The 27435-nt window shown below is 50.0% G+C and overlaps 2 protein-coding genes across 8 annotated transcripts in view; one reads left to right on the top strand and one right to left on the bottom strand.

Moving 5' to 3' along the window:
• GRIN1 (glutamate ionotropic receptor NMDA type subunit 1) overlaps nt 1-23257 on the top strand; it is a 38911-nt gene extending 15654 nt beyond the window's left edge. For 3 of the 7 annotated variants that reach the window (XM_043984873.1, XM_043984870.1, XM_043984868.1), the window contains 16 exons: nt 4434-4555; nt 4833-5007; nt 7998-8142; nt 8248-8331; nt 8740-8881; nt 9004-9131; nt 9480-9644; nt 9996-10114; nt 10319-10431; nt 10642-10790; nt 11096-11253; nt 11677-11838; nt 12297-12406; nt 13357-13502; nt 15474-15584; nt 21109-23257. In XM_043984873.1, the coding sequence (XP_043840808.1) occupies nt 4434-4555; nt 4833-5007; nt 7998-8142; nt 8248-8331; nt 8740-8881; nt 9004-9131; nt 9480-9644; nt 9996-10114; nt 10319-10431; nt 10642-10790; nt 11096-11253; nt 11677-11838; nt 12297-12406; nt 13357-13502; nt 15474-15584; nt 21109-21225 (2146 nt within the window). In that variant the 3' untranslated portion in view covers nt 21226-23257. Of the gene's footprint in view, nt 1-4433; nt 4556-4832; nt 5008-7997; nt 8143-8247; nt 8332-8739; nt 8882-9003; nt 9132-9479; nt 9645-9995; nt 10115-10318; nt 10432-10641; nt 10791-11095; nt 11254-11676; nt 11839-12296; nt 12407-13356; nt 13503-14168; nt 14914-15473; nt 15585-21108 lie in introns of those variants that run through there. The other 4 variants (XM_043984869.1, XM_043984871.1, XM_043984874.1 and 1 more) reach the window with 4 other exon arrangements.
• A 65-nt stretch (nt 23258-23322) lies between these two features.
• LRRC26 (leucine rich repeat containing 26) lies at nt 23323-25743 on the bottom strand. Its single transcript, XM_043984876.1, has 2 exons — nt 24071-25743; nt 23323-23849 (listed from the first exon to the last, which is right to left on the bottom strand). The coding sequence occupies exons 1-2, from the start codon at nt 24696-24698 to the stop codon at nt 23524-23526; spliced, it is 954 nt and encodes a 317-aa protein (XP_043840811.1). The 5' UTR covers nt 24699-25743; the 3' UTR covers nt 23323-23523.
• Between the last annotated feature and the right edge of the window lie 1692 nt (nt 25744-27435).

Raw genomic sequence — 27435 nt, 5'->3', positions numbered from 1 at the left:
GCTTTAGAGATAGGAAAGAAAGGCACTTTTGTCAAAGGAGAAATGTAAGTAGTGGGGTACTCTGGAGACTGGTCTTATTTTGCATTTCTTGCCAATGATCTAGAAGAAGAACTTACAGTGATATTTCAAATACACTCCCAGACAGTCAGAGCTGTAAGGAGCCTTAAAGAGCAATGCCGGGACAGTTAGGTGGGGAAGTGGATAAAGCACTGGCCCTGGAGTCAGGAGGACCTGAGTTCAAATCCGGACTCAAACACTTACTAGCTGTGTGACCCTGGGCAAGTCACTTAACCCTCATTGCCCCAGGGGGAAAAAAGAGCAATGCCAAAATTTGGCAGGTGAGGAAACTCCCTTCCAAAAGGGGAAATAGCTCATTCAAGATCACAGTCAAATGATGGATAACCAGAACCCAGGATTTCTTACTTGATTCCCCATCCAATGTTCTTGCCTATACACTATGCTGCCCATTTTTGCCAATTACATTAGTAGTGTCATGTCATCCCAAAAAGATTTTGCATATTATTGCCCAGGAGTGTCAATTGCAGGGGTCTCAGTGTTGGGGTTCCCCAGGTGTGAAGGAGCTTAAATGTCCAAAGTTGGCTGGCCTTTGTTCTGTTCTTCCTGACCTCCCACAACCTCTGCCCTTGTTCTAAGAGTCCATCCTACACCTCCCACCCCCAAAAAAGAATAGACACTTGGGTGAAGGGAAGGGTATAAGGATGGCAACAAAACATAATGAGTTGGGATTTTAGAAAGGAAAAAATAAATAAGGACTGATGGACAAGATGAGGAGGGATGGAGGCTGAAGAAAAATAGGAGAGGATGACACAGATAATCACCAAAAGCCAGACCACTAGAAAAAGACGATGGAAAGATGTTTTTGGGGAAAAGTTTTACTTTCCACATTGAGAAGTAAGTAAGTGTGTGCTGGTAAATGTTTACCAATCCCATTTTGGTAGCTGGATGGGGAAATGTATGCAGGACATGCATTTAGGTTTAATCTGCATCATTAATATTTCTCTCCATCACTTTCTTAAGTTTAGATAATTAACAAAACAATCAATCAAGCCTTGACTTATGGCATTTGCTGATTTCTGAGGTGTAAAAGCTCACATGGAATTAGCACAGCCCTGGAAGTAAACTTAGGCACTCATTGCTTTAAGCTCATAGGATCCAAGAATTTAGAGTTGAAAATGCTCTTAGTCCAGGGGGCATCTAGGTGGCACAGTGAATAGAGCACCGGCCCTGGAGTCAGGAGGACCTGAGTTCAAATCCAGCCTCAGACACTTAACAATTACTAGTTGTGTGACCCTGGGCAAGTCACTTAACCCCAATTGCCTCACCAAAAAAAAAAAAAGAAAAGAAAAGAAAAGAAAATGCTCTTAGTCCAGCCGCTTTCTGGAAACAGCCTCATTACAAGGAAAAGAATGATAGCTTAGGTGTCAGAGGAATATCTTCACTAGCTACTGACTCTGTGAACTTGAAGAAAACATTTCCTATCCCTGAGACTCGATTTCCAGATCTGCAAAACAAGGGCCTGGGCCAGATGATCTCTAGGGCCCCTTTCAGCTCTACATACCATAATATTAATGCACCTGAGGAAAGTGAGATCCAGAGAAGATAAAATGGCTTGATCTAAACACCACTGTGAAAAGAGAAGCCAGGCATATCACCATGGTTGTTTGCTCTTGATGTTGTCACTTCATGCTTCCCTAGACCTGTGCTTAGTGTTCTGTCACAGTGGGGTCCCTACTCTCTTCTCCCAAAACTGTCCTGTTTGAAAAATTGAGGAATTTTAAAAGCCTTTATCAGAGGCCTGCCTAGTGCCAAGAAAGATCCGGTGATTTAATAAGACGAAATGGCCCCTGTCTACCTTCAAGGATCTCACTGGGTATTAAGATAGTAAGGAGGGGCAACTAGGTGGCGCAGTGGATAAAGCACTTGCCTTGGATTCAGGAGTACCTGAGTTCAAATTTGGCCTCAGACACTTGACACTTACTAGCTGTGTGACCCTGGGCAAGTCACTTAACCCTCATTGCCCTGAAAAAGAAAGAAAGAAAGAAAGAAAGAAAGAAAGAAAGAAAGAAAGAAAGAAAGAAAGAAAGAAAGAAAGAAAGAAAGAAAGAAAGAAAGAAATTGGGACAGTATTTGGCCTCCTCTAGACTTATGGCACCTCTCTGTCAAAACCCTGAGATTCATAGACCTGGTAAATTCGTTCTAGTGGAAATAGCAGACTTGGTGTTAGAGGACATGGTTTCAGATGCTGTCTCTGTTGCTAACTTCCTAGGTGACCTGCACTTGGCCCATCCAGGATTTAGGGAGGCAATGGCACTGCTTGTCCCAGCCTGCCTTCTGGCTGCTTCTGGAAAATCACTACCCTCATTCTCTGTGCCTTAGTTTCCTTATCTATCAAATGAGAGTTGGATTAGCTGACCTCCAAATCCCCTTCTAGAGCTGAAGTCAATGACCCTGTCATCATCTGGTGTCTGTAAGGCCTCCAGGTTTTCCCAAAAGCTCCTCTAGCTTCCCTCTAATGGCTCTTCAGTCTCACTATGGGTGACAAGATCCTGGCTGGCCAAGAGGCTCATGGGGGTGGGCCCAAGGGGCTGCAGACTTAAAGGGTTTTGTGCCATTACTTCTATATCACCCTTCCATACCCATGTCAGTTTTTAGTTTGAAAAGATGCTAAGATCCCCTAGCAGTGCACTCACCTCTTCCCTATGTCTGTTTCCCACCAGCATATGAAAAATTCCAAGGCCTTACAAGTGTACCCCATCTTAGCCTGGGCATATCTCTGCCTCCCCCCAAATACACTCACCACCCTTCCCATCCTGCTTGCTATATCTAGTAAACCCCCTCCTAGTACACTCCTTTTTTTTTTTTGAGGCAATTGGGGTTAAATGACTTGCCCAGGGTCACACAGCTAGTAAGTGTTAAGTGTCTGAGGCCAGATTTGAACTCTGGTCCTCCTCAATCCAGGGCCAGTGCTTTATCCACTACGCCATCTAGCTGCCCCCCTCCCAGTACACTCTTAATCTACCCTAGCCAATCCTTCAATGTTTTTCCTGAATTTGGGACAGCTACTCAGAACCTGTGACATTGCTAATATATCCTACCCCTGTCCTGTGATGTAAGTCTTCCTGTCTGTCCAGCAAGTACCCAGGGCAGGGACTGTTTGGTGTTTCTTCTTGTCTTTTGTTCTGTCAAACACATGCCTTTTTGCGAGTGCATACTCAAGTGCGCGCGCAAGTGCGCGCGCGCGCACACACACACGCACACACACTGTCTACCATGGTGCCAGGTATTCGGTAATGCCTCTTGACCGTCTGAGAAAGTACAGCAGAGGAGGGCCCAACAAAGGGTATTACAATTCTATGTCACTAACTCTGTTTCTGTACTTTCTGTATTCTCTAAAGCTTAATGGTCTGAATGTCCAAGAAAAAACTTCTGCCTTACATGAGAGCACTGAAATGGGACCTTTTGTCAAGAAAATCTGTTGCCCTGGTGCAATGTTAGAACACACTTTCCTGTGATGAAAACCCTCATTAAGACAGAAATCTTTCTTAAAAAGACAATCAGACTTTACAACAGAAGGCTTAACTAAAGTTGGAGAGATAGGTTTGTCAATTATTCTTTCCTTGGGCTTCAGCGATGACACTTAGGAAAGCTCCCCAGAGCCTTACTGGTTCTAGGGACTTGACTCTTTGTCTGAGCTTAGAGAGAGGGACATTTTGTGTGTGTGTGTGGCGGGGGGGGGGGGGGGGGGGGGGGAGGTGCTGTGATGTGGCGTGTAGTGTGTGTGTGTGTGTGTTGAGAAGGGAGTGGGGTAGGGAATGATCAATAAGAAAGACATCAAAGCAGGCACAATGAGGGTCTGTGATAGGGAAACAATAACAAGCAGTTAGTGTAAGACTAAATGTTCTGGATGATATATGTGTGTGTATACACACATGTATACATATATCTACACAAATATAATGTTTAAAGGTTTAAACCTTCATAAATATAAAGGTTTACGAAGCACTTTCCAAAATCTTGCAAGATAGATAGTGCAAGTATTAAAAACCCCATTTTACAGATGAGATAACTTAATCTCAGAGAAATGGAGTAATTTGTCCATGGTCATATAGCAAATAAATGTCAGAACTTAGAATTGAACCCAGGTTTCCAACTCCATGTCTAGTACTCTTTCCACTATATAATGATTCCAGATGCAAGGCATAGGAGTGTTGTAAGGCTCAAAAAATGTCTATGAAAGTTATTTTAAAATGTTAAATGCTACCCTTGTATCCAGCTTTGTAACTGCACTGTTGTCAGAGTAATTAATTTAGGCCAGAGGAATGGAGGCAGGACTTGGGAAAAGGGCCTGTAAATGTGTGTGTGTGGAGGGTGGGGGACCCTGGCCCTTGTCACCCCCCCCATCTGTCCTGCAGCGAGGATGATGCTGCCACTGTGTACCGGGCAGCCGCAATGCTGAACATGACAGGCTCTGGGTACGTGTGGCTCGTAGGCGAGCGGGAGATCTCAGGGAATGCTCTACGCTACGCCCCAGATGGTACGTATTGGGGATGTTCCCAGGAGGATCTGTCTATGGGGGCTTCACCAGTGGTTACTATTGGAATGGGCAGCAGGATGATGGGGATGGTCTTATACATGAGTACAGGCACCCAGCCCTGCTCACAGCTCTGGACTATTACCAATTTGGGACCCACCCTGGGTCAGGGGGTAAGGGCTAGATGGGTCTCTGAGTAACAACCAGTTTGGGACCTGCTTGGGGATGGGTAGCATATTTCTTTCTCTATCAGTTACATTTCTTACATGGACCTTCCCAGGTATCATTGGGCTCCAGCTGATCAATGGAAAGAATGAGTCTGCACACATCAGTGATGCTGTGGGGGTAGTAGCCCAAGCTGTGCATGAGCTTTTTGAAAAAGAGAACATCACAGATCCTCCTCGTGGTTGTGTTGGTAATACTAACATCTGGAAGACTGGGCCCCTCTTCAAAAGGTAAGCAGAAGAGTAAGGAGAGGGAGAGGGTAGCATATCCCATACTGACCAGGACTCTAGAGGGTCATCTCAATCAGAGCCCTTCCCACTTTCTTTTTTTGTTTTTGTTTTTTTTGCTTTTGCAGGGCAATGAGGATTAAGTGACTTGCCCAGGATCACATAGCTAGTAAATGTCAAGTGTCTGAGGCCAAATTTGAACTCAGGTCCTCCTGAATCCAAGGCTGGTGCTTTATCCACTGCACCACCTAGCTACCCTCACCCTTCCCACTTTCTCACCTAAACCCTAATAACAGCCCTTTCTTCACCTTTCTAAAGCACTTTGGAATTTACAGTATAAAATGCTTTCCTATACAACCCTTCAAGGTACATAGTACAAGAATCACTAGCCCCCTATTTTATATTTGAGGCTCCTAGAAATTAAGTGGTATGCCTATGGTCACATGGTCAGTGTCAGAGCCAGGAATCAAACCTAGATCTTCTGACTCTAAATCCAGGGTTCTTTGCCCTTTGCCACTCTGACCATCCCCATCACTGTCTCCATCATCACCATCATCTTTGTCAGTATTTCCACCATGATCAACAATATATCATAGGATGGTAGAATCTAGTGCTGTGTCAGCATCCCCACAGAATCACTGTCATATATATGGACATCACCACGGCTATCTTAAACGAGGTTACTATCCTGGTACAGGTTTTTGTTGTTCAGTTATTTCAATCATGTCCAACTCTTTATGAACCCATTAGGGGCTTTCTTGGCAAAGTTATTGAACTTGTTTGCCATTTCCTTCTTCAGCTCATTTTACAGATGAGGCAACTGAGGCAAACAGGGTTAAGTGACTTGCCCAGGGTCATACAGCTAGTCAGTATCTGAGGCCAGATTTGAACTCAGGAAGATGAGTCTTCCCAACTCCAGGCCTATGCTCTATCCACTGGGCCACCTAGCTGCTCCATTGGTACAGGTTAAAGAGGACCTGAGCTTAATTACTATTCCTATAACCAACTTCATTTAATTCATTTGTAAAATGAAGGAACTGGAGTCTCTTGCCATTCTCAGACTGTGATCATTATTTTCATGGCCAATATATCACTATTACCATCATCACTCTCTCAGCATCACAAATCAGTGTTGGAAGAGACCATCTCATTTAGCTGTCTTATTTTACACAGGAGGAAACTGAGACCCAGAGAGGTTAAGTGAGTTACCCAAGGTCACACAGATAGCATCAGAGATGGAATTTGAACCCAGGTTCTCTAAGTCTACAGAGCCAGATGAGAAAACTGAGGCCTAGAGAAGGGAAAGTGATTTGCCCAGAGTTGCCTTAAGTAGTAAGTGGTAGAGGCAAGATTTGAACTCATAACTTCTGCCTCCAGAGCCAATGGACCTCCTCTTTCTTTCCCTTCTTCTTTCCCTCCCTCCACTCTCTCTCTCCTTTTTCTCCTTTCTCTCTCCTTTCTTTTTCTCTCTCTCTCCTCTCTTTATCTCTTTTTTCTCTCTCTCCTCTCTCCGTTGTACATTGTCTTCCTCATCACCATCACTTTCACCTTTATTACCACTAACTCCATGATCTTCATCACCACAGTCTTCTCTCAAGCAACATCGTCTTCACCATCTGTCTCTCTGATTAAAAACATTATCATCTGGGGGCAGCTAGGTGGCGCAGTGGATAAAGCACCGGCCCTGGATTCAGGAGGACCTGAGTTCAAATCCAGCCTCAGACATTTGACACTTACTAGCTGTGTGACCCTGGGCAAGTCACTTAACCCTCATTGCCCCGCAAAAAAAAACCAAAACAAAACAAAACAAAAACATTATCATCATCAGTTGTCTGAAAACCACCATGCTAGACCTCAAGAGAAGAAATGCACAGTGAATCCCAATCTACCTCCCTATAAAGGCTGAAATCCCACACAAGGAGATCGGGGACTAGGTGTTACAGGGTTCCTGAGGACATTCTGAAAACATGAAGACTATTCCAGGAAGATGAAAAGAGACTAGGATTCGTGTCCAGAAAATCACCAAGGAGAAGAGAGAAGTCCCAACTTTGTTCACTAGATCCTAGAAACTACAATGACAGGATTTCTCAAAGAGATTTCTAGCATAGGCTGGGAACATTTTACTGAGAGGGTCTTCCTTAATTCCTAGATGGCAGGTCAACAAAGAGCTATAAAGTAAGCCTGGGTATTTGGGGACATTCCTGACCTGTGTGGTGACATAAGGAGCAATGGCTCCCATTCCTGGAGTTGGCCTTCATTCAAATCCTGGTTTTTCCACTTAGTAGCTATGTGACTTTGGGCAAATCATGTAATTTCTTTGGGCCTTAGTTTCCTTATCTACAAAAATGACCCAAGATCCTTCCCAGATCTAACTCTATGATACTCATCAGAAACAGAATCCCAGACCAAAGAGGTAAATTCTAGGTTTTATATATACATATATATATATATATATATATGTGTGTGTGTGTGTGTGTGTGTATGTATGTATGTATATATATATATGTATGTATGTATATATATCATATATAATTTTTTTCCAGGGCAGTGAACCTGTTCAGGGTCACACAGCTAGTAAGTGTTAAGTGTCTGAGGCCAGATTTGAACTCAGGTCCTCCTGAATCCAGGGCCAGTGCTTTATCCACTGCACCACCTAGCTGCCCCCTGGGTGTATAATTGATGAGCAAATGTTTTTATGTAAGGCTCAGCAAAATAGATTCCCCATCCACCCAGTAGAGTAGGGAACACACACAAACACACACACACACACACACACACACTCACTCATCAGGCATTCAGATTTTATGACATTTATTCAAAGCTAACTACGCCTGGAATGAGGGATGGGAAAAAGTATGACTTTAGGATTATGGCTGGTGAATTCCTCCTCTCAATGTGCTCCTGGTTGAATGTGGATGGAGGTGGAGGTCAAAGCACTCAGTGTCAGGACAAGGACTATCAATCAACCTCCCCTATTTGTCCCTGTCTCTTAGGGTGCTAATGTCTTCTAAGTACTCAGAAGGTGTGACTGGCCGGGTGGAATTCAATGAGGATGGGGACAGGAAATTTGCCAATTACAGCATCATGAACCTGCAGAACCGAAAACTGGTGCAAGTAGGAATTTTCAACGGGAGCCATGTAAGTGGGGCTAAGAATAGGGTTGAGAGACTTTGCCTGAAGGTCCAGAGATTATGACCAGGAACTCTCTTGGCTTCCCCCTCACACAACCCTCCCACCTTTCAGGTCCTACCCAATGACCGTAAGATCATTTGGCCAGGGGGAGAGACTGAGAAGCCAGAAGGATATGAAATGTCAACTAGACTAAAGGTGAGGCTGGCATAGAAAAGTTAGGTATGTACCATAGGCAAGAGAATTTATCCCACCTCCTCACAATTCCCTCTCTTCAGCCAATGAGGCTTGACTGACCAGGTTGATAGATAATTCAGGAGAAGGGGTGAGAAAACACAGAGAATTGGGGAGACAGGAATACTGGGACAGATAGTGAAAAAGGGTCAAGTAGAGGGGGAGAGACAGACAGAGAGAGACAGAGAGAAACAGAGAGACAGAGAAAAAGAGAGAGGCAGACATATGGAGAGGGAGAGGTGGAGAGATCACAACAGAGACAGAGAAGAGACAGAAAGGCAGGGATGGAGGGTGTCAGGGAAAGGAGGCAAGGTTCTCTAGGGAACCCAAGGATGCATAAGCTAAGTTTTTGCCTCCTTTTCTTTCCCCCAGATTGTCACTATCCACCAGGAGCCCTTTGTGTATGTGAAACCAGCTCTAGATGGTGAAACCTGTAATGAAGATCTCACAATTAATGGAGAGAAAATAAAGAAGGTCACCTGCACAGGCCCAAATGACACCCATCCGGGTGCCAGTGAGTCTAGGTTGGGGAGTGGGGGTCAGAAAGGGAGGCGCCTGCTCTTGCTGGAGAGCAGGAACAGCTTACCAGTCACGTGGTCATAACCATCTTCTCCTGGGACACTCCCTCCCCCCCAGGCCGCCACACTATACTACAGTGCTGCTATGGTTTCTGCATTGACCTGCTCATCGACCTGGCCAAAACAATGAACTTTACCTATGAGGTCCATCTGGTGGCTGATGGCAAGTTTGGCACCCAGGAGCGGGTAGGTGGGCAAAAGGGCTAAGAAAGTGGAATAAAGAGGCCAGGCTTTGGTGACCGGAGAATTGGAGGTGGCCAGGAGGACCAAGAAAGAGAATAGGTGGAGTGGGGCTCAGGACTGAGGGTCCATGAGGGAAGGAGAATTGGAGTATAGGTCTAGAAAGAAGAAGAGGGATTCCAGGCCTCAAGGCAGGCAACCTTGAGGGACCTGGGAGCTAAGTATAAAAAACAGCTAAATGAGGAACAGCTGGGATGTAGGGCTAGAGGACTAGCCCAGCCTGCAGAATGGAAGGGCTAGGACTCAGTGTGAGGACTGGATCCAGGACTCCAAGGTCCATGTCCCCCTCCCCAGGTGAACAATAGCAACAAGAAGGAGTGGAATGGAATGATGGGGGAGCTATTGAGCGGGCAGGCGGACATGATCGTGGCCCCACTGACCATCAACAATGAGCGGGCCCAGTACATCGAGTTCTCCAAGCCCTTCAAGTACCAGGGACTGACCATCCTGGTGAAGAAGGTCAGTTGGACACTGGGGAAGGGGCCTGTAAGAACCTGGGAAACTGGGCAGCTAGGTGGCGCAGTAGATAAAGCACTGGCCCTGGATTCAGGAGGACCTGAGTTCAAATCTGATCTCAGACACTTAACACATAACACTTATTAGCTGTGTGACCCTGGGCAAGTCACTTAATCCTCACTGCCCTGAAAAAAAAAAATGAACCTGGGAAATTGACGTCCCTGGGAAGGACCGGGGGGCACCCACAGGCAGTGGAGAAGGTATAAGAAACAAAAGGCAGGGAGAGAGGACTGTTCTGGAGGGCAGAGATGCTCCCTCATGCTCCCTCCTCTCCCCCCTCCACCTCCCTTCCAGGAAATCCCTCGGAGTACCCTAGATTCGTTCATGCAGCCCTTCCAAAGCACACTGTGGCTGCTAGTCGGGCTCTCTGTACATGTAGTGGCTGTCATGCTGTACCTGCTGGATCGGTTTAGGTGAGAGTGAGACATCCCCGACCTCGGGCCCTCACCTCACATCCTCACAGTATTTCCCTTTCCCCCAGGATCTGAGAGGGACAGTGCCAGGGGAGGGAGAGATGGGGGACACCATAGGGATTATGGTCCAGGAAAGTAGAAGATTGGGGAGGAGGGGGCTGGCCCCGAAAGCCAGTGCTGCCCTTTCCCTCCTGTCCCCCTCAGCCCCTTTGGCCGGTTCAAAGTGAACAGTGAGGAGGAAGAAGAAGATGCACTGACCCTCTCCTCCGCTATGTGGTTCTCCTGGGGAGTCCTGCTCAACTCTGGGATTGGAGAAGGTAAGGGCTCCTAGAGCATGCCTATCCCCCATCTGGCTTCTCAGACTCACACGTGGCCTCCCAAACCTTCACATCCAGAATTCTGATCTCAGCACCCAACCTCCCGGATCCCCACGCCACCCAGCCTCCTGGACCCTACATCCAACTTCTCAGGCTCCACAACCAAGTGCAGGTGGCAACTACAGCCATGTTCCTCCCCTTGCCCTTCAGGTGCCCCCCGAAGCTTCTCAGCCCGGATCCTAGGCATGGTTTGGGCTGGCTTTGCTATGATCATCGTTGCCTCCTACACTGCCAACCTGGCAGCCTTCCTGGTGCTGGACCGGCCAGAAGAACGCATCACGGGCATCAATGACCCCCGAGTGAGGACCCAGGCCTAGCTGGCAGGACTAAGGCGCTGTGATTCCTGGACCAGAGCCCCTGGAAGAGGGAACACAGGGGGTCAGGGCCTCAGGGAGGGGCCAGGAGATATCAGGGGGAGAGGAGGTCTGAGACATAGCTAATAGTGGGATTTGCAGACAGTCGATGGGGTGGGAGCCACACGGCCAGGAGGTATCTGGGGGCACTCTGTGGCTAGCACTCTAAGGTGGGAACAAGGGACAGTCAGATGGTTGTGGGATAGAGGCCCAGAGACAGCCTTGCTGACACCTCTCCTGCTGACCCCTAGCTACGGAACCCCTCAGACAAATTCATCTATGCCACGGTGAAACAGAGTTCTGTGGATATCTACTTCCGGCGGCAGGTAGAGCTGAGCACCATGTACCGGCATATGGAGAAACACAACTATGAGAGCGCCGCTGAAGCCATCCAGGCTGTGCGGGACAAGTGAGGGCTAGGGACCATGGGGGCACCCGGGGGTCAGGGCTGGAGGTCCTTAAGGGAGGCAGGGGCAGGTTAGTGCTGGGCAGAGGGGAGGTCAGAGCCCAAAGGGTTTAGATAAGGAAGGACCAGGTAGGTGAGGGTCTCAGGAGAGGGGTACAGAGCACCCGACTTGGAATCCTGCCTCTGGTGTGAACAGCTTGTGCGAACTTAGACAATTCACCTAATTGCCCTGGGCCTCAGTTTCCTCAAAGGAGTGGGTTGCACGAGATGGCTTCTGAGGTCCCTGCCACCTCCAAATCTGAGATCCTATAACACTGCCCCCACCCCCTGCAGCCTCTAGGTGTATTACAGGGTGCGAGGGGAACAGGGCACAGGAGATGTGACTGCCTCAGCTGGATCCCCATGACCCTGCTCCTGTGCCTCCAGCAAGCTCCACGCCTTCATCTGGGATTCTGCAGTGCTAGAGTTTGAGGCTTCACAGAAGTGTGACCTGGTGACCACAGGAGAACTCTTCTTCCGCTCCGGCTTCGGGATTGGCATGCGCAAAGACAGCCCCTGGAAGCAGAATGTCTCCCTGGCCATCCTCAAGTCTGTACCCCCCCAACCCTGGCTGAAAAAGCCCTGCCCTACTGCCCCAAGCCCTGGAGACCCTGGGCACAGACACTAGCTGTGATGTGTGCCCATACATGCCCTTCTGGGGTGGTCCCCAACCAAGCATCTCCCAGAGTCCTTTTGAGCCCCCTGGATTCAAAAACAGAACCAAAAATACCTCCATAGAGCCCAGTGTCAGTCCTCCTGCTCCTTCTTCCTCATCTCTTCATCTCTCACTCTGTAGCCAGATCCATCTCTCTGTCTCTTCCCTCCCTGCGTTCCTCCTTTCCTTTCTCAATGTATATCTCTATCCAACGCTCTCTTTCTCCTTCCTTCCCTCTCCCTTTATGTCTCTGTCACCCTCTCTCCTTCTTATCTCCTCTCATTTCTCATCATTCTACATATCTCTGGTCCTGCATCTGAAATACCTTGGGTCCCACACCACTTTCCTCCAGGTCCCACGAGAATGGCTTCATGGAAGATTTAGACAAGACTTGGGTTCGATACCAGGAGTGTGACTCCCGTAGCAATGCTCCAGCCACTCTCACCTTCGAGAACATGGCTGGTGGGTGCCCCTTCTCTTCTCTCCCTCCAACCCCCGCCAAAGACAGAAGTCCCTGCAAAGAACTTCTCTCTGGACTTTTGTGACCATGAAGGGGGCTAATCTCTGAGTCCAGGGGACAGTCCAGAGGATTCTGGTATATGGCTGTGAGTTGGTCAGGCAGTCAGACAGTCAGTCAGTATGAATTTATGAAGCACCTACTATGTTCTGGGCACTGTGCTGAGAATCCAAAGAAAGGCAAAAGACCGTCCCTACCCTCAAATAGCTTACAATCTAATGAGGGAGACAACATGCAAAGAAATATATACAAACAAGCTATATATAGTATAAATAGGAAATTATCAACAGAGGGAAGGCTAAGAGAGATTCGGAAAGGCTTTCTATAAAATGTGGGATTTTAGCTGGAATTTGAAGGAAGTCAGGGAAGCCAGGAGGTAGATGTGAAGAGGGAAAACATTCTAGAAATAGAGGTAAGTCAGTGAAAATGCAAGATAACCTTGGAGGGGAAGGCACTGATGGGGAGCAGGGGTGGTGGGAGGAAAGGCCTCTATGCAGAAAGGAGATGCTTAAGATGGGTCTTGGGGGGAAAAAAAAGCAAGGATTTCAAGAGGCAGAAGTGAGAAGACAGGGCATTCCTGGCATAAGGGACAGTTAGTCAGTCAACCAGCATTTATTAAGCACCTACTATGAGCCAGAACCTGTGCTAAGCACTGGGTATATAAAAAAAGGCAAACCCCCAGTCTCTACCTTTAAGGAGTTCGTTCTATAATAGGGGAGAAAATGTGAAAATAACTAAATACACAGAGGATTCATTTCTGGTTTGAGGATGACCCTGGAAGGACTCCCCAGTGGACATGGATGGGGGTGGGGAGTGGGCAGGAGGTGAGGGGAGAGCAGGAGGGAGGCATGGTCTGGTCTCTGAGTCCAGGGTAACCAGCTGCGGGCACTTGTAGGAGTGTTTATGTTGGTGGCTGGCGGGATCGTGGCCGGAATCTTCCTGATTTTCATTGAGATCGCCTACAAGAGACACAAAGATGCGCGCAGGAAGCAGATGCAACTGGCTTTTGCAGCAGTGAATGTGTGGAGGAAAAACCTACAGGTAGGCCAGCGGGGCAAGCGGCGGTGTACCTGTGACCCAGCGCCCTTACCCTAGCCCTTGGCCGGCCCGTCCCTGGCTCCCAGGGCACTCCTGCCTGGGGCCCACTCCCGCTCTCAGCTCCCAGGTCTTCCTGACCCTGCTGTTGCCCCTTTCTCCCACCCTGGCCTCTAACCGTGCCCCCCGATCCCCATTGTCCTGGTCTGTGCTGGAGCCCTGGAATAATAATACCAAAGAGCCGATGGTGAGTGGTGCCCAAACAGAGCAGTCCTGGAGGGCTACCGGAGGAGCTGACTCGAGCCATCCCCCGGACGGATTCTCCGCTCCAGCTCTGTCCCCACCAGTGCCTCACGAGGAGAGGCCTGGGGTCACCCCACCCCTGGCATTCTAAGTAGCCCATCTGTTTTGGGCATCTCTCACTGATACCCATTTTACACCAAAGGAAACTGAGGACCAGGAGGCAGAGACTCCTTTGAATCTAGAGCCTGAGTCCAGGCTTTGGCTCCCCGCCTCCGCCTCCGTCCCTTCTTAGGAATCACTTTCTCCCTCTCTCTCAAGTTCCTTGGGGTTAACCCTTTCCCTGCGGTGTCCATGTGCTCAGTGATCTCCGCCCCACCACACTGCGCTCTGCTCCGCCCTGGATGTCCGAGGCTGTTTCTGTGTCTTTAGGAACCCGCCAGCGCGCAGGGAAACGGTTTGACTTAGAACCAGCGCAGAGAGCGGGGTTGTAAAAAGTGCGGTAGCCCTGGCGGGGGCCTGGGTTCGGGCTGTGGTGGAGGGCAGGTGCCCGCTGGGTGTCAGGCAGCCCAGGGTAAGAAACCAGCCCACACTTGGAGATGACTGAGATTGTTGGACTCGGATCCCCGATGGCTAAAGATACGTTTGTCTCGTTTTCTTCTCTTCCTCCCCCAAACAGGGCCCAGCCCCAGGGAGTCTGGGCTGGGGTATCCCCCCCCAGCAGTGCACACATACATACTCCCTTGCCCCTCTTCCTGGAGGCCAGGGAAGGGGGAGGCTGGAGGCACTGAAACCCTTGGAACTCCCAGTGGAAACAAAAGCAGCCCATGCTCCAGGGGATGGTGCTGTCAGGGAGAAAGGGGATTTTGTTGGAACACATCGAGGGAGGGAAGGGCTGGGCTAGTGCTCATGCCGGGGAAGGGATGCCCCTCACCCCATCCCCCATCTCGCATCCCCCTTATCCTGATCTTGTTGCTGGTGCCTAGGACAGCTGCTGATGCTTGTCCCTCAGGGGAATGGGACTCTTACTGTTGAGACTGAGCACCTGGGGAGACCCATCCCATCCCACCCGGCCTGGGAGAAACAGGGCTGACTGTTGGACAAGACAACTCCGTCTGTCTTTCTCTCCAACTCCATCACAACCTCTTGGTGACATTACACCTTGCCTTTGGCTGGATTTTCCTTTCTTAGTTTCTTTTTTTCTCTTTCTCTCTTTTTATTTTTGTTATTGTTTTTGTTGACCCCTCATCAGAGGGATTACCTGCTTTGCAGAAATGGATGATCACAATTTCGGTGTGTTTTTCCCAGTCCATCTATGGAACCTGTGACCTTGCTGCCAAAGCCCTTCCTCCCATCCTTCTTGAGAACCTGGCCCCCAGGGAGGCAGGGAGCAGTCTGGGCAAGGCGGGGGCCACTAGGGAAATGAGGTGCACAGGGGCCAGCCCCTGAAAAAGAGAGAGAGAGAGAGAGAGAGAGAGAGAGAGAGAGAGAGAGAGAGAGAGAGAGAGAGAGAGAGAGGCAGGGCAGCACAGGCCCTATCCTGTTCTTCCCCAACACTCAAGAGTGAGCCAGGCCAGACACACATGGTATAGAAAGAGAGGAAACCTGTCTGTCTGTCCAGTGCAGAGAAGCAGGATTAAGGACCTGCACAGGCATCAGCAGTGACAGCAGCAGGAGGGTAGGGCTAGCAAGGAGCCCACCCTTAGCAATCTAATCACTTATACATATTCATTTTAGGATAGAAAGAGTGGTAGAGCAGAGCCCGACCCTAAAAAGAAAGCCACATTTAGGGCCATCACCTCCACCCTGGCCTCCAGCTTCAAGAGACGTAGGTCCTCCAAAGACACGGTAAGAGGGAGAAGAAAATCTCCAGCCACTCTCTCTGTCTCTCTTCTCTCTCTCTCTCTCTCTCTCTCTCTCTCTCTCTCTCTCTCTCTCTCTCTCTCTCTCTCTTCCTCTCTTCCCTCTCCCTCTCCCTCCTCTTTCTTCTTTCTGTCTCTCCATCTCTTTTCTCCCTTGCTTCTCTCTTTTAAGTCTGTATCTTTTTCTTTATTTCTGTCCTTGTTTCTGTCATTCTGTCCTGTTTCACTAGATCATTGTTTCTTTCTGTCCTGTTTCACTAGATCATTGTTTCTTATCTCTATCTCCCTGTGTGTCTCTACCTCTGGGCTTCTCTGTATCCCTCTTCCTTTCTTTCCCTGTTTCTCTCTCCACATTCCTCTCCCTCTCTCCTTTCATCAGCTTCTGTCTCTTAGTGTCTCTCATCTTTAACATTTGACCTTTCTCCATTGGCTTCTCTCTGTTCCCTCTATCTCTTTGTGATGTTTTTCTGTCATGCTTGAATCTCTAGAGAATATGCCTCTCTCTGTTTCCCATTGTCTCCTCATTTCATCTCTATCTACATACTGAATTAATTATCTTTGTATCAAGAAGGAGAATATAAGTGAAAAGGAAACATAAACAAACTTATGTTCTGTCTCACTATTCCCTCTCTTGATGTCTATTCTCTAATTTCTTTCCTTTCTATATGTTTCCATTTTCATCTTTCTTTGTCTTCCCAGTCTTTATGTCTTGGTACCTCATTGTCTGTGTCTCTCTCCATCCCTGTTTTTTTCCATTTTCTCTCTTTATATCTCCAGTTTTCATCATTTTCTGTCTCTCTCCCATCTTCATCTCTCCCTGTCTCTTTTTACATGGGTCTCTCTTTGTCTCTCATAGCTTCTCTTTGAGTCTCTCTCCTTCCACCTGTCTCTCTCTGTCTCTGTCTCTCTCTCTGTCTCTATTTCTCTTTTTTTTCCTGCCATCCCATGACTGCCACACACTCATCCTGAAGCTGCCTCATGTTGTCAGTCAGTCAGTCAGTCAGTCAGTCTCAGCGCCTGTCTCTGGGCCTGGCCCAGGGGCCCTGGGGGGCCGGGGATGACCTGCCTCCTAGTCTTCTCACTGATTTGGGAGATTCTACCAACTTTTTATTTTTCCCCCTTTTTTTCTTGGACTCTCCTGGTTTCCGCCGGTCCTCTCTGATGCCCCACACAGCCCAGAGATCGGGTAGTGTGTGATGACTGTCCCTCCGTGTCCCGTCCCGTCTGTCCTGGTCCTGCCTGGCCCATCCCTGTCACTCCCTCCCAGCTCCTGTCTCACCTGTCTCACCAGAGCCATGCCTGTTGCATCCTCCATGTGGTCTCTGTGTGGGTCGGGGCCCAGGGCTGGGGAGGCCAGAGGCCAGGCAACTGGGGAGACTCAAGTCTTGGGGGAGGGCTGGGTCCTAGGGGACTGCCAATCTGGCTTTCAACTTATACTGGGTCCAACTGTTCCTTTCAGAATATTTCAGAGGGATGCTCTTAGAGAGTAGGGGAAAGGAGGATACTAGGCTAGAGAATTCTGGACCCAATCTTAAACTCTGGGTTCTGGGGTGGGAAACACTCCATCCCAGCCCTAGTCCAAGACTCCTCAAGGGAAACATTTACCCTGGCCTGACCTCAAGGGTGGAGAGAAGTGGGGTTGGACAAGTAGTTAAGATACAAGGCAAGATGGGGTTAGGGATGTGGATCACACAAAGACAGCTGGGAGGGGCAGGAGCTCAGGCTGAAATTATGAATCCCAAAGTGTAACACTCAATGTTTGCATCACATTGGGATTTTTGTTTTTCCAGTCTATTTTTCTGCCCCAGCAATTACAGGATTTTATGTTGGGGAATGATCATGGAGGCCCTCACCTCCATCCCTTAGGTGGCCCATCCCTTCAGTATGTATATGGGCACGGGGGTGGGTGGAATAGTCTGAGAAAGTGTTTTCTCTCCTTGCCCCTGGACTGAGAAAGAGACCAATCCTCCTCTCCTAAGGTCTCCTAGAAGAGACTCCCCAACTGCTGTTTTCTTCTGAAGAGAGAGAGAGGTGAAGGCCTGGGGGCCTGAGGGAAGTTGTACCAAAAGGATAGTTCTGGAAGGTACCTACTGTTCCTGCTTCCTGGAATACCTACCCCCCCCAAAAGGGTTGTTCTCTGCTCTACTGGGCCCAAGCAGGACAACACCCCTTCCTAAAGACAGAGGCTAATAATCCTAGTGTACCTCTAATTTATGAAGTGACTTCCTGGTAACAGTTATATGAAGGAACCAGGATAGGTGTTAGTTATCATCCTGCTTTGACAGATTAGGAAACTAAGGCTAAATAAAAGAACAAATATGACTTGCCCAAGATCCCATAGCTGGGTAGCAGCAAGAGGCAGGATCTGAACCCAGGTCTTCTGTCACCAAGCCTATCACTCTTACTACCATTTGACACCCCCCCCCCAATACACCAACCTAGGAGCTTCAAGTACCATGGCTTCCTAGGTATCATAGAAAAGGGACACCTATAGATGAGGAACCATCCTGCTTTGGAGCAGATAGCACTGAACCTTAAGTCTCTGACCTACCTAGCAAGATCCCTCAGTGACATTCTATATCCCTCCCTGACACCTCTTTCCTATGCCCTCCTTTTTAAGAATTCCCTTCCTCCTCTACCTTTCTTCATCCCTAAGACCACAGAATTTAGAGCTAGAAGCAACTAGACAGATATGCTTTACAAATTAAGAAACTGGGGCCTCGGGGGATTAGTTGCTTGTCCGAGGTCACATCGGTCATAAGCAACAGGGCCATAAGAGCTAGGATAAATATCACTTTAAGGTTTAAAAAGCACTTTACATCAAATCTCATTTAATCCTCAGGACTCTGTGAGGGAGGTACTATTATGAGCTCCATTCTGAAGATGAAGAAACAGGCTGAGAGAGGATACAGGACTTGAACCCAGGTCTTTCTGACTCCAAGTCCAGTGGTCTCTGTCCACCATACCACCTAGCTGTCTGGATGCATCCAAATCCAGGCCTCCTTCCATGATATCATGATCCTCTCATCACTGAGCTCCATTTTTTTTCACTGAGCATATCTTACTTCTTGACTACTCCGGAGCAGAGGACTAGCTGAGACACAGGAGGAGCAGCCAGAGGGCAAGTCCTGGAGTAGCTCTTTTTTTTTTTTTTGCTGGGCAGTTGGGGTTAAGTGACTTGCCCAGGGTCACACAGCTAGTAAGTGTTAAGTGTCTGAGGCCAGATTTGAACTGAGGTCCTCCTGAGTCCAGGGCCGGTGCTCTATCCACTGCGTCACCTAACTGCCTCCCTGGCGTAGCTCTTAAGTAGGGTTGGGGTGGCATGGAACCGTTTACAGAATACAGAAAGGGACCCCTTTTTTTTTAACCACTCCAGCCTCTGTCCCAAATTCTCCCCAGCGTGAGGCAGGGAGCTGCTACAGATGCTAAGGAGCTATCCGCTATTGGATTCAGGAAGTCCTGAGCTGGAATTCTGCCTCAGACATTTGCTAGCTGTGCAACCCCTGGCAACCTCATCTAGCCTCTTCTGTAAAACACGGATTATCACACCTGCCTCATAGAATTATTAGGATCAAATGAGATAATGCATGTACAGTGCTTTGTAAATGTTAAAAAGCTATGTAGATGCTAGCTATTATGATCATGATTGTTCCTGGGTCTAGGACTAGATAGGAGCCCTGCCTATTCTTAGGCAGTAATAATCTCACCAAGTCAGACTCCAACACACACACACACACACACACACACACAGTGTACCAAGGGTAACAATTTGAGTGCTTGCAAATTTACCACTTCAGCCTCAAGGTTGGCAAAAATCACCCAGTAGGTAAAGTACTTACAGTGTGCAAAACATCCCAAGGGATATGATGATGGATAAGACAAGATCCCCTAATCTCAGAAAGTCTGAATCCTGGCTCAGACAGTTGCACTAAAACCCCATGAAACAGGATGTGGCTAAGGGCTAAAATGTGCAGTGCAGGATAAGCGCTGCATGGCTTTGAAGAAGAAAAGAGCAGAGTGGTCAGAGCAGACCCCAAGATGGGTCAGGAGTATGAAAGAGAGGCAAGATTTGGAGAGCTGAAGAGGGAAGTGGAGGGCATTCCAGGAGGAGGGAACAAAGGCAGAGGAACAGCCCTGGACTCTAGTTTCCTGTCAGTCACCTCTGGTAGGGTCCTTCTGCTACAGTTTTTTGCCCCTTTCCAGGATTAGTGAGATCAATTTGATCAAGACAATGGGAGAGAAGGTTGAATATGTTCACAGACTTGGAGCTAGAAGAAGCCTTAGAGGTCATCCAGCCCCACTCCATTTTACACATAATGAGAGCTTGACTTTTAGGATGCCCAGATTATCTAACATGGAGGCACCAGATAAGGAAACTGAGGTACAGAAAGGTTCAGTGACTTGCCCACAATTATACAGGCAGTAAATGGCAGAGCTTGGATTTGAACCTAGATTCTCTGACTCCAAAGCTAACATTGTATGGAATCAGATCACAGAGGACCTTGAAAACGAGGCAGAGGAATTAAGCTGGAGAGAGAGTGGGTACCACCTCAGCATAGCGTTGGTCATGGCACAGATAGAGGAAGGAGAGGGAAGACAGAGAAGAGAGGGGCAAAAAACAGAAGAAAGTGGGAAAGATGACAGAAGAGAGGGAGAGAAAGGAAAGAGAGGGGAGAGGAGAGAAGGAAAGCAAAGAGACAATAATAGTTCTCAGGAGCCCCTCAGCATGGTGAGAGGTGGAAGGGGAGCCCTGGAAAATTCGAGGCAGTCAGAAAGCTCAGAGCAGGAGGATGCCATGTTTCCGAGGCTAAAACGCAAAATTTCCCAGAGAAAGGAGTGGTCCCAGCAATATCAAATGCCTCAAGAAGGTCAAAGAAGATAAGGACGAATAAAAGAAAAGATTTGTCTACTGGTCACGGTGACCCTTCAGAGCAGCCTGAGGGCGAGCATCAGCTTTCTGAGGAGTTTGGCAGTGATCTGATTCGGCAAGAGTTTCATCTCTTTAGTTGGCCTTTATTTGTTAAAGCACCTCCAAGATTCCTTAAGAGGCCAGTGAGCCCTCAGCTTTCTCCAGAGCCCAATCCAAACCACAGCCCTCACCCAACCAAAGAATCCCTCGGTGATCTCGGGAGCTGTCCTCTGCTGGTCGGGGAATACAGGGTTTCTTCAGAATGGGATGGGATGGACCCAGGATTGGGGAAAGACAATGGTCAGTCTGGGGCCTCTTTATCAACTGGCTGGGTTCTGGAGCGGGAGGGTTGGGGAGGGAGTCTGGGGGTGGGTCAGTTCAGCTCCGGAAGTGCTTCTTGGAGGGGTGGGGGATGGGAAGGGGCATTGCTCTGACTGCTGGAGAGCCCCGTCTGCCCCGCCCTCTCCTCCCGCCCCCCCTCCGCCCTCCCGCTGACAGGCCCGGGGGGAGGGGCTGGGGGGAGGAAGGGGGCACTCAGGGGCTGGGCTCCCGGGCAGCTGTGCCAGGCCAGCGGGTATTGATTGTTGATTCTTATTTATAGAGCACCGGGGGTGGACGCGGCGCTTTGCAAAACCAAAAAGACACGGTGCTGCCGCGAAGAGCTATTGAGAGGGAGGAGGGACAGCTCCAGATGTGTGCCCGCCATAGGGAGAGCTGAGACGCCCTCGGCCCACCCACCTCTGCCCCCCAGCACCGGCTCTAGCGCCCCTCCCTTCCCCTTCCCCGCAGACGGGACAGCGTCCTGGCCAAAGCAGAGTCCCCGGAGCAAGACGGGGGACGGGGGGAAAAAGAGGCACCCCCTGGCCCTCCCTCCGGGGCTGCTGCTCCCCATTCCCGAAACCCCTGGGATGGGGCCGGCCGCACCCCACCCCCAGTCCCTGCTGAACCTCTTTCGTGCCCCCCCGGGCGGCTCCACCAACCACAGTGCTGGCCCGTGGCCCTGCCCCCTCCCCAGGAGCGCTAAGCGCTAACCCCACCTCTGCCTTGTCTGTGTATTTGTATCTTACAGCAGTACCATCCCACTGATATCACAGGGCAGCTCAACCTCTCAGATCCCTCGGTGAGCACCGTGGTGTGAGGCCTCCCGGAGCCGCCGGCCTAGTTACTAACTACTAGGAGCGCCGGTCAGGACTGATGCCTGAGGACTGAGGGGTCCCGCTCGGGAAGGCCAGAGGGAACGCCCCCGTCCCCCGTCCTCCCGGCCCCCAGTGACTGCACATTGCCCCCACTTTCCCCCAGCACTGTGGGGCAGCTGCTGCCCCGGACTCCCTTCCTCCCCACACCCATCTTGGCATCCACAGGGCAGGATCCCTGCTGGAAATAGGCACAGGGGGAGTTAGGGCCAAGTGCCAAGACTTGGAGTTTCCTTGTAAGTCAATGGTGAGAGGACCTTAAGTTGGGATTGGCAGTGAGAGGGACAAGCTGAATCTTCAGCCAGACAGAGGCTAATTGTGTGTCCCAGGGTGGGCCCCATCCTGCCCAGGTTCTGGATATCCTGCGTCCCCTCTGTTCGGTGTTTGGTTATGTGAGTGGTCTGACCATTCAGGAGCCAGGGCTGAGCAGGCAGTGTGGTCTCCTGGGCAGACTCTGCCCCACCCCCAATCTACCCCAGCACAAATATCCCCTTGATCCTGCCATGGAGAGGCTGTGGGGAAAGAGGTTGAGGAGAGGGGTGTTCCTCACCCCACAAACTGCTTTGACCCCTGGAAGCAAAAAAGATTACAGAAAACCCTAAGAAGGCTCTAGTTATCCTTATCTCCCTGACCCAGTTCAGTTCTCTCCTTTTCTTCGATTGCCCCCTCCTCCCTCTCCCCACCCAACACAGTTCCTGCTAAGTCCCAGGACACCACCCCTCTTTTGCTGTGACCCCAGCTCCATTCTCCTATAGCTGGTTCTACTCCCCTCTCCCCAAACTCTGCTGCTAGCATTCCCCCAGCTGTTCAATTTTCCTCCCTCTTTGCATACCCTTTCCACCCCCCTCCCTGGAGTTGGTCTGTTCTCTTCCTCCTGCTGGCTTGGCTCTACCCTGGCTAGCTCTGCTACCTCTACACCAAAGCTGCCCCACCCCATTCCCCCTTGCATCAATGCTCCAGCCTCAGCGCTGGACAGCCCTGCTCCCTCCCCACCCCCCACATTTTGGTTTCAATTCCTAGACAGAAAAGAGGACTGGATTCTGGGAGCTGAAATAAGTCCCTCTCTCCTCACCTCTTGCAAACCCCAAATCCCTCCTTCAGGACTGCAAAGCTGGGGTGAGCCTCCAACCCCCAGGAAGGGAAGATTGTAACTCCTCCTGCCTCTTGGCACTGACCACCTGCCTCTCCCCCCTGCCCCAAGGCCACACCTCCTTCCCAGTAATCCACACCCATGTGAGCTATGCCTGTGTACAGTTGTGAGGCAGCTCTACACATAGGGTGTGTCGCTCCATAGGAGGTGGGCACCAGCCATCTCTGTGTACAGGCATACACAGATGCTGTCCCTCCTCAAGGTACATGCACTATTCTTTTGTACAGGCATGTGCCTTTCTCATGTACAGGCTTATGCTGCTCCCACTTATGGTTCCTGTACCATTACTGTGTATAGCTGTCTACTATTCATCTGTACAGACATCCACCATCCCTATGTATAAGCTTATGACATTCCCATGTACAGGCATGTACCATGGTGTTGCCAAATTGAACATTATGAGCCTCCGTTTGTGTGACAACTTTCTGATGCCTGCCCCAAGGGGACAGTCAGACCTCCCCCCACCCAGAGATCTGAATCATGATTGGGGGGTTGGCTGGGGGCAGGGGTGGGGGAGAACACTTCTCTTGGTGCCAACCTACCAAGCATGTTCTGCCTGGGGAATCAAGGGGAACAACTGTCCCAAGGGGTGATCTTCGGGTCCCTCCCAACAAAGTACAGGGTTGAAGAACAGGCCAGAAGGCTCAGCTCCGTGCAGAGATGAGGACAGAAATCATAGAGGACAGGATGGGGTTGGGAAGTTAGTGGTTGAGTTCTTTGATGGGTCATCCAGGCCAAGGGTCTTGGGGATGGGTCTCTTCACCCGACGACAGGGAACACAGCAGTTTTGACGTCGAGCTCGGAAGGCAGTGAGCAAGGAACCAAAGATGAGGCAGCCAGCTAGACTGGCCAGAAATGAGAGTGGTCCAAGCACAGTGATGACCACCAGCTCCCGAGGGGTCAGCGGGTGTGCACAATGATTGAATGAGCCTTCTGTGAGGGCAGCCATTGGCCTGAGGGTCAGTCGGTCTGAGGATACACACATCAGGGACTCTGCTCCTAGGAACACAGCGGGGTGAGAGGGGGGAATGGGGGAGAGGCAGTACAACTTCCAGACCCGTGTGTCCTGGGCACACCCAGGTTGAGTTTGGGACAAAATGCCCTCCACTTTCCCTCCATCCCAGGACTGTACCTTGGTTAGCCCATCCTCCACCCCCGCCCAAACCCCTCTAGCCCTTGACCTTGAGTCCCCCTCTCTTCTAGCTGACCTGTGTCCTCACCTGGGACCTTGTGTGTATGGCTACGCAGCCAGCGGCAGAGGGAGGAAATAGTGCAGTCGCACACCCAAGGGTTCCCATGGAGGTTGAGTACACGCAGGGCCGGCAGCCTATCCAGGACCCCAGAGTCCATGCTAGAGAGCAGATTATTCTGCAGGCTTAGGTTCTGCAACTGCAGCAGGGGACTCAGCCACATAGGCTCCAGGCGCATCAGCCGGTTCCCTGCCAGAGACAGGCTGTGGAGCGCACGAAGTGGTCGGAAGGTGCCAGGGTCCAGGGTCTGGAGAGCATTGGCACTCAGATCCAGGGACTGCAGGGCCCCCAGGCCCCAGAAGGCTTGCACGTGGATTGTCTGTAGTCCATTGCTCTGGAACTCTAGTGAGAGCAGCCCGGGCAGAAGGACAAAGGCCCCTGGGGGCAAGAAGTCCAGATGGTTGTGGCCCAAGAGAAGAACTTGCATGTCAGGGTTCAGAAGCCTAGGCACAAAGTGCAGTTCCCTCCTAGAGCAGTTGACCAGCCTATCCTGCCCACATACACACTGAGAAGGGCAGCTCCAGCCCGAGCCTAGGGTGGGGGGTAGGGAAAGGATCAACCCCAGGGGCAGCAAAAAGAAAGAAAAGGAGAAAGCCATTGTTAGGTACCCTTCTACCCACCCCCACCCCAAAGTAGCTCACCAGGGCAGCCTGAGTCAGTAAGTGACCCTTAGGAGTCAGGAGGTTTTAGTTTGGAAAAATTCCTCTGGGTGTCTTCTCTCCAAGCTCTCTGCCCATCTATTTGTCCCTTTTGACTGTCACCTGCTTCTGAACAAATATTAACTCACCAGCTTAGAAGTTCTTGTAGATCCTGTCCTGGGACAGGATTCTGTGGGATGGGGGGCGGGGGGGTGAGGCTCTGAGCAAACCTAGCAGCTCCACCAGCCACCTGCTCCTGGGCTTGGGGCCAGATCCACGTCAGCACTGCTGGAGCACCTAACCTGTCCCAATCAATGCTAGCCTGGGAGCTGCATGCTCCATTCTCCCACACAGTCCACCAAAGAGCAGCACCCAGGTCCTTAGACAGGGGTAGAGTGCTGCTCCTCTTATCAAGCAGGCTGTGCCCTGTGGCCACTCAGGGTTAGACGGAAGACTTAGCTAGAGGATCCCCAACTTAGTATAAGGCCTTCAGGTAAGATGAGGGGGAGGGCGTGGGGTAGGAACTGAAATCGAAGGACTCAGGGATCAGTCCAGGCTTCTAACCTAGGGGGTCCTTTTTTTTTTTCCTCCATCCCATTCCTACAGTCCCCTGCCCCATAAAGGCAAAGGGGTAAGTAGGGTGGCACTAAGATAATAAGGAAGAGAAACTTCCCCATGGAGATGTCTAGGAGAATAGCTTTGCCTTCCCACCTTGGGGACCAGGGGGAGTGTCAGCCAGATCCGACCTCAAGGTGCTGTTAACTGATCCCAGAGCCTGGACCCCTATTCCCACCTCCTCCTCCTCAGGCTGCACAGCTAGGGTTGAGAAGACAAAGAGGACCTGGAAAAAGGTCTCTTTGAGCACAGCTGTGTCCTGCATGAACCTGTCTTTACATGTGCCTTTGTAAGCTTGCACCTGCATGGATCCAGTTTGGCATCTTCATTCTTTTTTTTTTTTTTTGCCAGGCAATTGGGGTTAAGTGACTTGCCCAGGGTCACACAACTAGTAAGTGTTAAGTGTCTGAGGTCAAATTTGAACTCAGGTCCTCCTGAATCCAGGGCCGGTGCTCTATCCACTGTGCCACCTAGCTGCCCCCGGCATCTTCATTCTTGCAGGAGTCTGTCCTTCATGTGTGTCACTGGGTCTGTGGGCATCTGTGCGTGAAAAGCTATGTATTCCAGCATAGGTGCCTTCCTCAGTATAAATCTGTGTAGTAGTTTCTATGTGTCTGTCTATGAATGTGAAAATCAGTGTGTAAACATACCCAGACCTACTACTACTACTGTGTGGATCATCGTCTGAGTTATCTCTGCGTCTGAATGGGAACCTGTGTTTATCTGACTCCCTGAGCGTCTATGTCTGTCTCTTTGTGCCCATGAAAAGGAGCTAGTTTATGTGAATGCTTTCAGTGGCCCCAGATGGGAAGCTGTTGGGAGGTAGCAAGGACTGGCCCAGCCCCAGTGAGATGAATGATGATAAGACCTGGCTGGTAGAAGGGACATCAAGCTAGTTTTACTTCAGCTTAAACCAGTTCCCACCATGCTTGATCCAGCCCTGGGAGCCCAGACACCTGTCTGTTCCTCCAGCTGCAGGGTCCCAGAGCCAGGATCTGGACAGATTCCCATGGATGTGCAGGTCTTACCACTTTCTTTGGCACACCCTGTCCTGTGCTGGGTGGCTCATCTACTGTTAGAGCTAGAAAGGGGGAGGGGAAGGGACACTATGAAAACGGCCTGAGCCAGGGGCAGATTGGGAGAAAGGGCTGGTCTCTAAGTCTGGAGATGCTCTGAAGAGGGGGTGTTATATGTGTTGAGAGGCATTTCAGAAAGAAAAGAGAGGCTTTTTTGAGGGGATGGAGGGAGCAGTCATGTGTTCTGTCCCCCAAAAGATTTGGGCAATGGGGTTTGGGCAGGGGGAAGAGCCATGGCAAAGAATAGTAGCCACCACCCAGGCCCCCACTTTTACTGGGGGATGACTCCCACCAACTAGTAGTAAAAAGAACAATTAAAGTTCATCATCCATTCAATCCATCTCAAGACACCACCATTAATGGCCTAGGCAAAAAAGATGGAGAGGACACCTCCCAAACTCCCAGACAGAGACACCTCTACAGACTCGGGTCCCTACACAGACTGACACAGGCTCTGACTCACACACAGGATGCCTAGACAGTGATAAAACGTAATGTATTCATTTTTCCCCTCTCCCCATTGTCTCCTCCTCCCCCCATCTTACTTCCCCCTCAATCCTCCTCCAAGGATGGAAACCCCAGATCATCCTCCATGGTTTTAGGGACCTCGACCACCTCACAACTCTGTGAAACCATTCTCTGATGGAACGTTCCAGGGGCTGGCTTCCATGCCATGTGCTGGCAATATGTTCTTCTGGTTCATTTCCACAGGTGTTATGTGCTTGTGGCTTCCTTGTAGCATACAGTAGGACGGTGGGCACATGGGAGAGTGGCTCCCCATCACTAAACAGTGGGATGACAGCCTATAACTGAGTGAGCGAAGCTTCAGCCAAAGTTGAGGTTCGAGGACGAGGAGGGGGCACATCTGGGCCAGATGCCCCTCCCCTAGCAAAGGTCTTTGGGTGCTCTTACAGTTCCAAGATCTATATCACAGCATCATAACAGATGTTGGGAAGACTTTGCCCACTTGAGGAGTGACCAAGTGCAAGGTCCTCCTCCAGAGGAC

The sequence above is a fragment of the Dromiciops gliroides genome, chromosome 2 (assembly GCF_019393635.1).
Source record: "Dromiciops gliroides isolate mDroGli1 chromosome 2, mDroGli1.pri, whole genome shotgun sequence".
In the NCBI taxonomy this organism is placed as follows: Eukaryota; Metazoa; Chordata; class Mammalia; order Microbiotheria; family Microbiotheriidae; genus Dromiciops; species Dromiciops gliroides.
This window is presented reverse-complemented; position numbering and strand designations above follow the sequence as displayed.

Coding starts and splice junctions, on each gene's coding strand:
- LRRC26 (XM_043984876.1), bottom strand. CDS start 24,698: ATGGCTTTCTCCTTTTCTTTCTTTTTGCTGCCCCTGGGGTTGATCCTT. Junction 23,850..24,070: donor CCATACACACAAGGTCCCAG/GTGAGGACACAG, acceptor CTGTGTTCCTAG/GAGCAGAGTCCCTGATGTGT.